The sequence below is a fragment of the Corvus cornix genome, chromosome 1 (assembly GCF_000738735.6).
Source record: "Corvus cornix cornix isolate S_Up_H32 chromosome 1, ASM73873v5, whole genome shotgun sequence".
In the NCBI taxonomy this organism is placed as follows: Eukaryota; Metazoa; Chordata; class Aves; order Passeriformes; family Corvidae; genus Corvus; species Corvus cornix.
The window spans coordinates 48943706-48956686 of NC_046332.1; the positions used below are offsets into that span (position 1 = coordinate 48943706).

At 38.3% G+C, this 12981-nt stretch overlaps 1 protein-coding gene across 9 annotated transcripts in view; it reads left to right on the forward strand.

Moving 5' to 3' along the window:
* The window catches only part of FRY (FRY microtubule binding protein), a 198884-nt gene that overhangs the window by 26531 nt on the left and 159372 nt on the right, over positions 1 to 12981 (forward strand). For 5 of the 9 annotated variants that reach the window (XM_010400296.4, XM_010400300.4, XM_010400298.4 and 2 more), the window contains exon 1: positions 10311 to 11131. The exons of 3 other annotated variants lie outside the window; for them this stretch is intronic. In XM_010400296.4, coding sequence (XP_010398598.3) covers positions 11062 to 11131 — 70 coding nt within the window. In that variant the 5' untranslated portion in view covers positions 10311 to 11061. Of the gene's footprint in view, positions 1 to 10310; positions 11132 to 12981 lie in introns of those variants that run through there. One more of the 9 variants, XM_010400304.4, reaches the window with a different exon arrangement.

A 12981-nucleotide genomic window follows, 5' to 3' on the forward strand; every position in this document is an offset into this window, starting at 1 on the left:
AGTTCAGGCAAGGTTTGTGCATTGCAGCTCAGTGTGAGTCCGGAGGATTTGGTGTCACTGAGCACCGGTACCCGACTGAGCATGAGCTCCAGTTCCACACCCAGCACTGCCTGCAGCTACACTGGAAGATTTCAAAGCAGGTGAATCCCAGTTATTTTTTTATGATCACCATTCCCTTTTGAATAAGGTTGCTATAAAAGTTAACTGGATTTTTTCCAGATCTAAGCATCATATTCAAATAAAAGTATTCTGTCTCAGTGGATTGTTTTCAATTATATATCCTATATTTTAGATCTCACTTCACAGCTGAGAAGCCAAACCAGAGATGAAAAAGAAAGAACTATTTTCCTCTTCTGATCTGGCAAAAAAAAAAAAAAAAGGGGAGACAATAAGATCTGCTAATTTTAATAAGTTTTAAAAATTTGAGTTTAGATTTTCAAAGCCTTTAATGATGCAGTAGACAAACAAGTATTTGGGAGTTTGATACTTAACCAGATTAGACAATAATATACAAAGCAACTGTTAGATGTTTCAGAAGCTAAATGCCTTTGAAAATCTAGGCTCTGGTGACTCAAAATCATTAATCATTTTAAGTGTAGTTAAAGCAACTATAATTACTACTGCCTTTTCTAGGAAACTGTTCAGTTTAAAATGTGACATCTTTTTGTGCTTTCTTCCGTGCGTACTAAGCCTAAAGTACTTTCTTTTTTCTTTTAGTTAATAAAAAGCAGATTGTATATTTTGTTTTGTACATTACATTCTATCACTAAATTGCAGTTTCCATTCAAATGTAGCATGCAAGAAACCTTGAGTAACATAACCCTCTTAAACAGGAAGAAAAAATTTACCTTTTTCCAACATAAGCAGGCAGCTCTGTTAGACCTCATATCTCTGGGAGAACCAAGACATTTTTCGTTTGGCAGGAAGGGATGGACTCTGAAGGATATAAAAGACCCAGTGACAAAGACTGCATGTATATTTAACTTGGCCACTGTGAGGACACTTGTGCTTCTGTAGAACAGCAGCAAGTTGGAGGATGCTGGAGCTCTTCTATTGCCTGTGCCCAGATCGAAGTGTTGCTGTTGCAAAACCTTCACCACAGCAGGGGAGAGCCCTCGAACAAGTGCTCATCAGTTAAAAAGTACTATGTTCAGGGGGAAAAAAAAGCAGCAAAGAAAGGCTCTCTCTCTGAAATTGAGATCTCTCCTGGCACAGATTACTCCAAAAGATGAAACAATACATACTTACAGATAATGTTCCAATGGGAAAAAAAAAAAAATTTTTTGCAAGTCAGAACAAGTGTTCTTATGTAAGATCAGTGAGATTTTTTTTTTAACCAAATTGTTGTCTCCTATCTAGCCAGCATCTAAACACACTGTTGTGCAAGTTAAGGGTGTTACATGGTAAACTCCAGATGTTGTGTCTCACCAGTGTTTGCCTAGGAGGGTTATGTGGAAAGTGAATTCAAAACTACATAAAACAAGACATATTCCCTTCGACAACTGATTAGGATTGAAATGGTTTGCTGACAGCAATTCTTGAAAGAATGGAGAAAATAATTTTGAATAATAACAGGAGAGCTCTAAGGCAGAAGTTGTAACTGAAGGGTATGCATGTAATGAGAAATGTGAGGGAAAAGCAACCGTGAGAAACAGAAATTTCATGGTAAAATCATATGGCCTGATTTTTCCTGACTACTTCACAGCAGTCCCTTATGTAAAGTTGCTGTAAAGTAGCCAGTGGCTTGAGTCATGAAGATTTTTGCTGATAGCTATTTATGTTTACTTTGGATATTCAGAAATATTTTCAAAGGGGTGAAGGGCATGGTGACAGCCTAATTATTAAAGGTATCAAGTGAGCTAAGAAGTGTATGTGCATGTCCTGTTTATAACCTACAGTCAGGGAAAGAAAAATTTATTTTTTGGTCTACCACCTGGCATGACTTCTTGGGCAGTCCTGATTTTTGAAGTATTTGTTCTTCCCACCTTGAAACAAAAAAGTTTTAAAAATTGTAGATGTTATCTAGCTTAGTCATTAGGTCCCTGGTCTAACTGGAGGTAGCACTGATCTGAGCTCCCTGAACTTGAACTTTCTATTAGCAGCTCTGAGTAAAATGAGAAAAAACCTGTTATACTGCAATGAGCCAGGCTCTAGCTATTCCAAGCACTTCACTCACAGCGGGGGCCTGAGTCCTGCTCTGAATGATGTGCAGTCTTGTTTGTGGCAGTACATGTCTGGGAAGTACATGTCAAGGAAGGAAGATTGGTGGCAGCGATACAAATTTGATACTTCATCATTTGAAGGATAAGCTATGGCCAGCTAAATCTGATGGTGCTCAGTTTCCCTGTTTCAGCCACGTAATTCTTACGCAGCTGTTGCAAGAGGTTTTTTGGAATCATTCAGAGTGGACACTGTACCCATAAGACCCACCTGAGGAGACTGGAGGTGTTTGCATTACAGGGCCACGTGTGCCAGCTCTGACCTGATGCCTGGCTGGTCTGACCCTCTCTCTGACAGCAGGCAGAGCCTGATACCTGATAGGAAGGTGTAAGAGGCAGCAAATGTAGTACAATCTGATCCCATGTCCATCTCATCTTGATCTATAGTAGATGGAAGCTGGTTGAAATCCTTCCAACATCTTTTGTTCTCATTTTATGAAAGAAGTAAAAAATTGACTTATTTTCTAAGGTTGATGTTTCTAGTGGAGCAAAGGGACATAACCAGAAGGATACCTTTCCACCAAATAATGTGAACATTGAGGTGTGAGTATCCAAATAGGTCAGTCAGAAAGGAAGAAGTGTTAATAATTAAAGACAGAATGAGAGAATGGAAAGGAAAGTTTAAAAAAAGAACAAGTAAGAAAGTAGCCTGTCACTGGACCATCTTATTTAAAGTCAGGGAAAGCTTTAAGAACTGGTCTGGCAGAATTAAGAGAAAGAAAATATGTCTGTAAATGTATTTGAAGTTCAAGAAAACATTTCTGTTAAAAATCACACTCAGGAAGTGCATACATTGAGATAAGATCTGTCTGGGGGATGGATTAGTATTAGAGAACAAATTAGAGCTACTGCACTGAAAATTCCACCTCCTAATTAGATAATCAATGAAAACATCATACACATGCAACATGTTACACGGAGGTGTCTTGTGGAAAATGAATGTTTTGAACTTGTTATTCTACAGGGGAGACAAAAGTAGGGTGTGTGATACGGTTTGTATTTGGGTCAGGGGTGCCTTGGTTTTGGTATCAGCTCACCACTCCAAGTGGGTACACCCCCCTCTTTGTCTCTCTTGCTGTGCTTTCAGTCACATCTCGGGCACCTCTCTGAAAAGGTGGGAGCTTTTCCTTTCCCACGGCAGGTTCCCAGCCAGCTGCCTCTCACATGCCTGAGGAGGAAAGGGAAAGGGGAGTTTTGCCCAGCTCCACGGCTGTGGCAGAACAGGGGGAGAGCTGTGCTTGGAATCTCGGGGTGTGTCTGTGAGCACAAGAATGAGGAGAAACAAAGCCGAGAACTCTTATGATCTCAGCTACAGTAACATACAGTAATTGTGAGCCATCCCTAGAGACCCTGTAGGAGCAAATAGGTTGCTTTGAACAACAGCATGTAATGGAAGGTGTCCCTGCCCGTGGCAGGGGTTTGGAATAGTCAATCTTCAAAGGTCCCATCCAACCCCAACCATTCTGTGACTCTGAATATCTAGCAATGGGCATGCTCCAGCCCTTCCCTTCCTGGCTTCCACCTCTCTGCCCTCCCACAGAGTTTCCTGGAGGGTAGAAGACATACATCTGCATGACAGAAGGAAAGGGAGTTTATGACTTAATACGGCCCTAAATTTTGCAGTATTTGGGGGTTCAGTCTATGCGTTGTGTCATGAGGAAATATGTGTAATAACTTGAGAAAAAGAGGGACAGCCACAAAATCTGGGTTCCCTCTGTTCTAGACTGGTACCAATCTCTTACAAGTAAATTAGCAAATACAAATTATACTTTGAGTGTGTGGATGGGGTTCAGCTACACCATCTCATCTCTGAAACAAGCACCCAAAATCAGAGTCACCTTCAGTGGCAGTTTGGAAATTTCCTGCTATGAGGAAGTTCTGACACATCATGCTAGGATGTTTGGAGAGTATGATATATAAACTTGTCTCCAAAATACAGATAAGAGTTTGTTAACAAAACTGAGAAGGGAAGAAATTTATAGGATTCCAGTAATGGAAAACAGCTTGTTTAGGGATGGTTCCTGGGACCTTCCGGTGAAAATCAGGAAGAAAATACTGCTCAAAAGTTATTCCTTATGCCTGATAATGCCTGTGGGCTGTGTTTGTGGGACACAGGCTCTATTTGGACATGCACAGCAATATTTCTTGCATCAGTGTTGCCTGAGTCTGTGCCCCAGTGGTATTGGTGCAGATTTCCTAATGGGTTATAGGATGGTGTGTTTTTAGCATGCGTATGGTAAGTCTGGGCAAAGAAAATTTGTTCCTGGCTGGCTGATGCTTCCAGACACTGTTCAGCTAGGGAGAAACTCAGAGATGAATGACAGAGTCCTAAGAGGACATGTCAGTTTGACAGCTCCAAAGAAAAATCAAGGGAAGGATAATAGTACTATGAATCTTGAAGGCGTAATTCCAACACTAACCAATTAATCCTCTGCAAAATGCCTAGTTATCATTTGTTATTTATAGATAAGGCACAAACTCCTTACAACCTTCTAATGAATTCACTAAACAAGCTGAGGATGAGAGCTGGGTAATGTGTGAATCTATAATATATCTGTGAAAATACGTTATTTTATTCTATTCAATACCATTTAATAGGTTTCTATTTAAATATTTTATATAATTGTACCCAAATTGCCTGATGTCCTTGCTGCAGAAATACAAACGTGCTTCATTTCAGAGCTGCCGTCTTCCATTTTGACACAGTTTATGATGTAAACACGCATTCCCTATGCATTATTTACCGTTCTCTTGTTTCTGCCTGTTTTGCTTCCTATCACTAGGTGGCAATAGCTGAACAGTCACTTACAAACAGGAGGCAAAACAAAATGGTGCAGCAAAACTAATGAGACATAAACTAAGAAGGATTTCTATTGCTTTATTTAAAGATTATAATATTAAATGAGATTTCCTTACTGAAATCTTATTTTGTGCAGTACTTTCTGTCACTCTGTTCTTTTAATTTGGATCATAGCAAGATGTTTGTTTTACCTTGTTAAAATACAAGACATTGTAGTACAAAAAATTTGATTGATTTAGATACTACAATTTTGATCTTTGTTTCGGCAGAGGACATTAGTAAAGCTGTGGATCTAATGTACGTGTTATGTCATATCTGCCAGTCTCTGTGAATAGCTCCCATAGCTTAGGGTATCTATAATCATGCTAGACACCTATATTTAGGCACTGGAATACCATTGAACTATGACCAGTATCCATCTGAAAGCTAGCACAGTCTTTCAGGAGCAGAGCAGAAAGAGGTTCCCAGAGAAGGGAATGTTAAATTGTGAATGCAATGCAGCCTTATCCCAGGCAATGACAATATCCTTCTTTGTTTTCCTCTGTTAGGTGTGTTCTGCACTGAAGTCAAATAAATCTGGGAATCACTCTTTGTAGGGTTGCTTTATTTTACCCAAGAGGACTTGACTGTATCAAAACCACAAAGACCCTAATAAGCAGCCCTTGCTTATTCCTGAGGTGCAAACCTCCAGACAGCCAAACTTTTATACAAACTGTATCGGTGTGAATCCAATCTGATTCCCTGGAAATCAGAGACACGGGTATAAGTCAACATATAGTATTATTGGGCTAAAAGGACATAGTATTTGACCCAAAATAAGGAGTAAAAGCTATATGAAGCCATATAAAATAATAATAATAATAATAATAGTAATAATAATGCATGTTAAAATCTCAGTAGTTCAGCACAGCTCCTTTTGGCTTTGAGATCTGTGTCCACATCACTTCTTGGAAGACAAAATTTGAATCTATATTTGCTTTGTTACTGCTGTCATCCCTTAGAGGCTTTCAGCTACTCTTCGCATTTTGCCTCAGATTCTGAAGAGTTAAGATTGCAAAATCCACATAGGCCCTTTCATACCAAGCTAAAATGAGCCCTAGAAGATTGTGCAAGACTGTGCTATATTCAAATCTCCGTGTGCTTTTTTAAGGATTCCTGCAAGCATTGCTTGAAAACATAGAGGACTAAACTGCCTGAATGACTGTAATAAACAGTAGTCACTAAAACTGTAAACAAAATTGGTACCTATGCTACTAAATATTAAGAATCTAAAAATCCAGTTTACAAAAGTAGTTACCCTAAGTATCATGTGTATACAGTGAGGAGAAACAGGCTGCTTTGAACAAATAATTGTGTTCTTTGCGGATACTCTTTGGAACTGTTGTGTCATGCTGAAGGCACTCACCTCCCAGTGTAGGCATCTGAGCTGGATGCCTCAAGATAGATATTGTGAATACCTCCAGCAGTATGTGGTTTTGTTATTCTTGTTCCTTTGCTGAGTGAAAACTTTGGAAATCTATTTTTCATATGTTTTGCAGTGACAATAGCTGTTCATGCAGAATTCTGCTCACAAGAACACTTCTGACCGTGCTGATGAACAGCATCTCCCAGCTTCTTTTTCCCAAAGCTGGGGCATGGAAACTCCACAGCTCCAGACTTTGTTCAGACAGAGAAGGGTATTAGCCAGGTAACCAAGGTTCCTGGATATGTGTTTCCTCTGATCTCAGAAAACAATGAGAGAACAGAAGGTGCTCTGTGTGTCACAAATGTGGAGTGTGAGTTACACACAAACGTGCATAGTTTAAACAATGCTTATTGTAAGCAGCAGGTACTTCATCATGGCAGGCACATGAAAAGCCTTACATTTTGAATCTATGGTTTCTTTTGGTGGAAAAAACCTCCGACATTGTTAGTCAATTCCCATGTAGTAATAACATGAAAAAGAAGCCTAGTGTACTTGTAAATATCTAAGTCTGTAATACCCCTCATCAGACAATTTACTTTCACGGACAGATTTCATATGCTCATGCCTGTCTATCTTTCACAGCCTGGAATATGTAATTAAATTGTGAATATTGCAAAGTCAACATGAATGAAAGAGGAAGCTATATAATTTCAAAATTTCTTAGTCTTGTGAGCCTCCCAAAAATAAGTTCAGAACACTAAAATAGAGTGCTTATGTTTCTGCCATTTCAGTGTGTTATTCCTGTTTTAGGACTGTTTCCAAAATGTGAGTAAAATCATTATGTATGGAGGATGTCTTACTTGCAAATTTAGGCTGGCAAATATTTAAATTTAATTTAGCATTTAAATTTTTTTAAAAAAAATTATGACTAATGCTAGAAATTAGTAAGATTTTAATTGATTATACTTTTAAAGAAGCTGTTAGAACAATAGTTAAATTCTGAGGCATTTATGTTATGGGTGATACTTTTGAAAGCAGAACCAATAATGGAGGAGTATCAAATCTGAAATAAATCTTAACAACTACCATTCTGTATTAACTCATTCATATGATGCCAAAAAGACAGACTCTAAGAGTGGTGGCATTTTTCTTTAATATGCTTTGTCTTAATATATCCTTTAAGCTTTTCAGTGTTTTAGTGCAACATCATACTGTCAGTGGAAGCACACAATAGGTAGGCACGTTCTTCAGAAAGAATACTAAGTGGTGAGAGCAGTTAATGTTGTGGTGGAATGCTTTAAAAAGACCTACTATATGTGAAATAGAATTACTTTGGCTCCATATCACTTTGGAGAAAGTCAGTAAAAAGGTGCTGGGGATCTGCCACTCCTAGACAGATAGCTGACTGTAGCTGTAGTCTTTTTAATGTTAGTCCACAGGGAAGTGCAAGTAGGCATGAGGTGATACTTGAACATCCCAGACACAAACTCTACCTACGATAGTCAAATCCAGGTATCCTTGGATGAGATAGCCCATTTATTTCTTCACCAAATGATCACAAAGTCAGGAAATTATTGTTAGACTGCTTAGACCTGATAACTGGTGAAGACCAGGTGGCAGGAACATTACTGGATCCTGTTCATACAAGCTGATTCAGAATAAGCAAGGATAGATCTGCAGATTTGAAAATACAAACTTGAGAAATAAAAATGGACTGGACAGTGACAATTAAGAAAACTGCCTGTGCAGGATGTCTGAGATTTCTTTAACTTGAAAGCACCAAGACCAACCAACCAACAAAACCCTTAACTTTTCATTCTGCCTGTGAGGGAAACACGGGACCCTCAGGAGCATTCCATGGGGCCAATGGGTCACCCAAGTCACCTGGTACTCTCCCGATAGCAGCAGTACAAAAGATGAGCTGAGTAAGACTATGTGAAGGAATTAAAACCAAGTGGTTAAGCATTCTTGCTCCTTTACATCTTTGAAACAAGAACATTGATTTTGAAGAGTCCAGTATCCAGTGAGGATGAGAGATGGAGTAAGAATAAGATTTGACCACTACTGTGTGAATGCTTTTGCCTTTAGTTTTCATTTTGCCTTGTAGAAGAACAGAGGTAGGAGGAGTAATACTAACAGAACAAAAAATCAATTGTGAGGTGGAAAAAACCCTCAAATGTCTTCAAATTCACATTACAAAAACCTGCTAACTTCCCATTCATTCACTCATTTCCGAGGAAGAGCAGACATATGAAGTTGCAGCTTGGGTAATGAAATTTTTGTTGAGCGCATCAAAAGAGGGATTCTGCCCTGTAAATATAAACCACAGGTTTTATGGGGGGAGAATGATCTGTATCAGCAGAGAGGCTGCTTGATACTCAAGACTGAAGCAAAATTTGGTGGGAGATTATATTTAAAGGTGTGAATTTAATTCAAAATTGGGTAAAATAGAATATGGATTTAGGAAATACAACTACTTGCAAATTAACCTCAATAAGAGAGTTGCAATAAAATTAATATATCAGTCATCCCCAGAAAAGCATTTGATATAACACCACAGAGGAAAATGTTACTTAAATCCTTGAACATAGGAGTTAATGCAGTATTTGTGATGGTGAATAAGGACTTCAAAACCTACTTGGCATTGTCTCTGCTGAAAAATCAGTTAGTGGGATGGTGGGAAGTCATCAGTCCTAGATCTTGGAACGTCCCTTATTTTGGTGTTGAATTTACCTTTAATTGTAAAAAGCTGGAGTGTGCTGGCTAAACAGGATGGCACAATGAGGAGGCTTTGTCAGTGTAGGGGTAGGGGAAGAGGTACAAATGGGACAGCAGGGTCTCAGTATAAATTGGGGATGCACAGCGACAGCAATGGGATGATAATTAACAGCACAGGGAGGAAGAGCTGATCAGCTTTCATTGACATAGCTGGTGAGATCAAACCCGAGATACTCTGAACGTTTCTGGTTGTTCATGTCCGTAAAAGGGTGTAAACAGGTTTTGAGTGAAGTTCATTTAGGAACTGAAAGAGGTTTACAAAGTGAGTTTCTGCAACAGCCTTTCATTAGTGAGGACACAAAACCTTATCTCTAGATGAGGTATGTTTACAGAAGACATTTAGCATATTTTCAGTGAGAACCACAGGAGATTGGTCTCAATGACCCTTGTATTCCTCAGTTTCCAATCCAAACATCAAATATTCTGCATACTGAAACTAAAAATAATGTGTGAATACAATTGCTGACAAAGTTTTTAGAAGAATCAGCAGCAGACAAGCTCTGTTTTGTCTCAGATACTGTAATTATGAAATGCTGCAGGAAATTTATTCCACTAAGTGAGAAAAAAAAGTACTGTTATTCCCAGGAAATAATATCTGGAAGGGTGATACCAAGAATATATGAAACAAAAAGTATTTTGGAAACTGATTCTTATTTTTCTTCATTACCATTAAAATATGCATACTGATGTAGTGTGATTATGTGAAATAAAACCTTAGGAATATGGAAATTGTACCTAGCAATTAAGTATTTTGTAGAAAATAAAGAGAGATTAACAAGCAGTGAATTGCTTCTGCCTCATTTTTCTTATGTGAGTTCAGTTCCTTTTTAGAAACCATTATTCAAGATAAAAATGATATCAAACTGAGTTTTCTGGGGCTCTTTCAGAGGTGAATACAAAGCAGTGCGCTCTCTGGCTTATTTGCCGTTATGAATTCAGCTTGCTGTCTCTCATCTTTGTTAGGGGAGGGGGCAGAAAAAGTGTCAAGAAAAAATGACAGCACGTTTTTCTGTAGCAGTGAAAGAAAAGCAGAAGCAGCCAGTCTGAATGCCGTGGGTTTAGTGCTCTGGAAGTGCTTCTCTTGTGCAACTGGGCTGAGGGAGAGCCTTTTCCTTCCCAACGTCACTGCAATCAGATATATGGGTGCAGCTCAGCTTTACCGCAGCATGATGCAGTTCTGTATAGTTCAGCGTGCTCTTCTTGGGAACAGGCGGAAGGAGAGCAGCTGACCAGAGCAAGCAGAGGATGTTCATTAGAGGGTGCTTTTTCCCCCCTAAAGCTAAGCAGTACGTGTGAGATTCCTGCAGCTGCAGAAGAGACGGTTTCAGTGGGGCTTGAAGTTGATACTCGGTTCTCGAGAGGAGGTGCATACGCTCGGGCTGACAGCTTGTGATGGGAAAAAAGCTTCAGACAGGCAGACTGCGCGTTATTAAAAGCACGGCTCAGACGCCCTTCGGGAAGATACTCTAACTGTGCTTGTGGAACAAGTGCTGTGGTGCTGCATATGCCTTAACCAACCAGAAGAAATTTGCCCGGTTGCAGAATGGAATAAATGAAAATACGTACTGAGGGGGCGAGGGAATAAAATACTCTTCAGATAGAATTAAGTACAAGCCCCGAAGGAAGAGCAAAGGACAGAAATCTTATGGTGTGTTTTTGTTGTTGTTGTTGTTGAGCTTTTTCAATTTTTTTTTAAATGAGCTTACCTACCATGAACGGAAGAAGTGGATCTGCGGAGACTTCATTTCCTCCTCTGACCCCTCGTTTACATCACTGACTGGTGACAGTCACATCTACATACATAGTACCTGCCACTTCAGCTGCTCAGAATTATAGAAGCCTCTTTGTATGCAGCAGACATGGCTAGCCAGCAGGATTCAGGCTTCTTTGAAATCAGTATCAAATATTTACTGAAATCCTGGAGCAATAGTGAGTAGCAGAAGAGTAATCTTTTCATATTATGCATTGCTTGATAAATAGCTAGGATAACCTGAAGGCTAGAGTCTTATCTTTCTGTATGTTTGTGTTATATAAACCAAGTAATTTTTGCTTTTGTCAGCTCTAAAAATCAAAATGTCAGAGATTTAAAAGGTTTCATTAACTGCAAGGGCTGTAATGAGATTATACTAGATTTTGCTTGATTGAATTCTGAAGTTAGGCTGCTTTCTGGGTCTAACAGTACATTGCAAGGGAGTGCATTCCAAGCAGCATTTCCTGCCTACATATTTGTTTGATTTGTTCAGACTTTATCTAAATATTTTTTTAAATGCTGTTTAATCACAAGGGTGTGGCATTGCTCAGAAGTTGGTTTTTATTAATTGTGCACCAAGGACAAAAATATAATTATTCTATTTAAGGTCTGAAAGTCATTTTAATGTGATGGGAAGCAAAACATCAGTTGCTTATAGCTGCTCTTCCCACCCTCTATGCTTAATTTCAGAATCTTGTGCAATATTTCTATCCAGAAAGAATCCATCTGTTTATCTGATCCAGGCTGGGTTTTGCAGAATGTAAACAAATAGCATTTTAGTCTTCCATAGTCTTTTCAGTACTGCTGTTCCTGATTTCCACTGCTGTTTAAATCAATTGCTCTATAGATGTTTTAGCTATATTATATAATGAAGATGTCTGAATAAAATTTAGTGCTTGCAAACATATTCAGATTAGGTAAGGCAATGAGATAACACTGGCAGAAATTTGCTTTTTAAGTTAAAATACATGAAGAGTGTATTCCTTCTCTGTAGGAGCTTTAATTAACAGTGCTAAGTCTCCATATTAACTGTTTTTAAAAGATAGAACACAGTATCTCTGGAAAAATCCAACTTGGCTACATGTGCAATAAGGTTCTGATCATCCTACTATCTATAATTTAATAATTTCTGCATAAAAGACTAGTGTTTTAAAATCCTGTGGTATAAAAGAATTGCAAAATCTACTTAATACAAGGTGAATATCTTATACCTGCGAAGAAATAAACAAAACACTATATTAGATGTGTGATATGCAAGGCTTGTCTTCATTAAATGATATCCATAGAAACTGTATTTTTCCAGGTCATTTGTAACCTCAGTAACACTGTAGTGCTTGTTTGGATCTGTTTTTCTACCACAAGTGTGAAGCCACCAGGGAATAATAGTATTACCTAAACAGCATTGCTTATCTGCCCTCCTACCAAAATATTTAATGCATATTCATTTAAATAAGTGATCCCACAAGGACTAGGAGAGAATTTTATGATTCAGTTACCTTCTTGGACTAATATTAATCAAATACTGAGAACATAAGTGTGTATTGTGACAACACATACTTTATAACAAGCTAGGCACTGCTTATGACAGGAGAAAAACAAGTCAGTTTATGGTGCAGAAATCAAATCAGTTCTATTTTTGTAGTAGTCTACTGTAACTTGAAGTAAAACTAGTACTTAAGAATATAAAACCACCTATATTGTGGAATTAAATATAAAGTGTTGGCTTTTTTTCTTTTTCCTTTATCTTGAGGAATATTGAAAGTATTTCAATGTAGGAAAGGTATTTCTAGTCTGAAATTATAAGTCCTTAAGTTCTAGTTTAGGGAAATGGAAACAGTATATGAATAATTGATATTTCTGACATTCTTTTAGTGGATAAACACCCCTTCTACCATATCTGAAGAAACAGTAAGAGGAGATAGAGTAAATGAACCCAGATTGCCTTAAACTTGTTGCCAAATGGGGTTTTTTTTTGCTTTTGTACTGGAAGGGTATGTTCATCAATCTGAACATATCCTCTCTAGCTGAA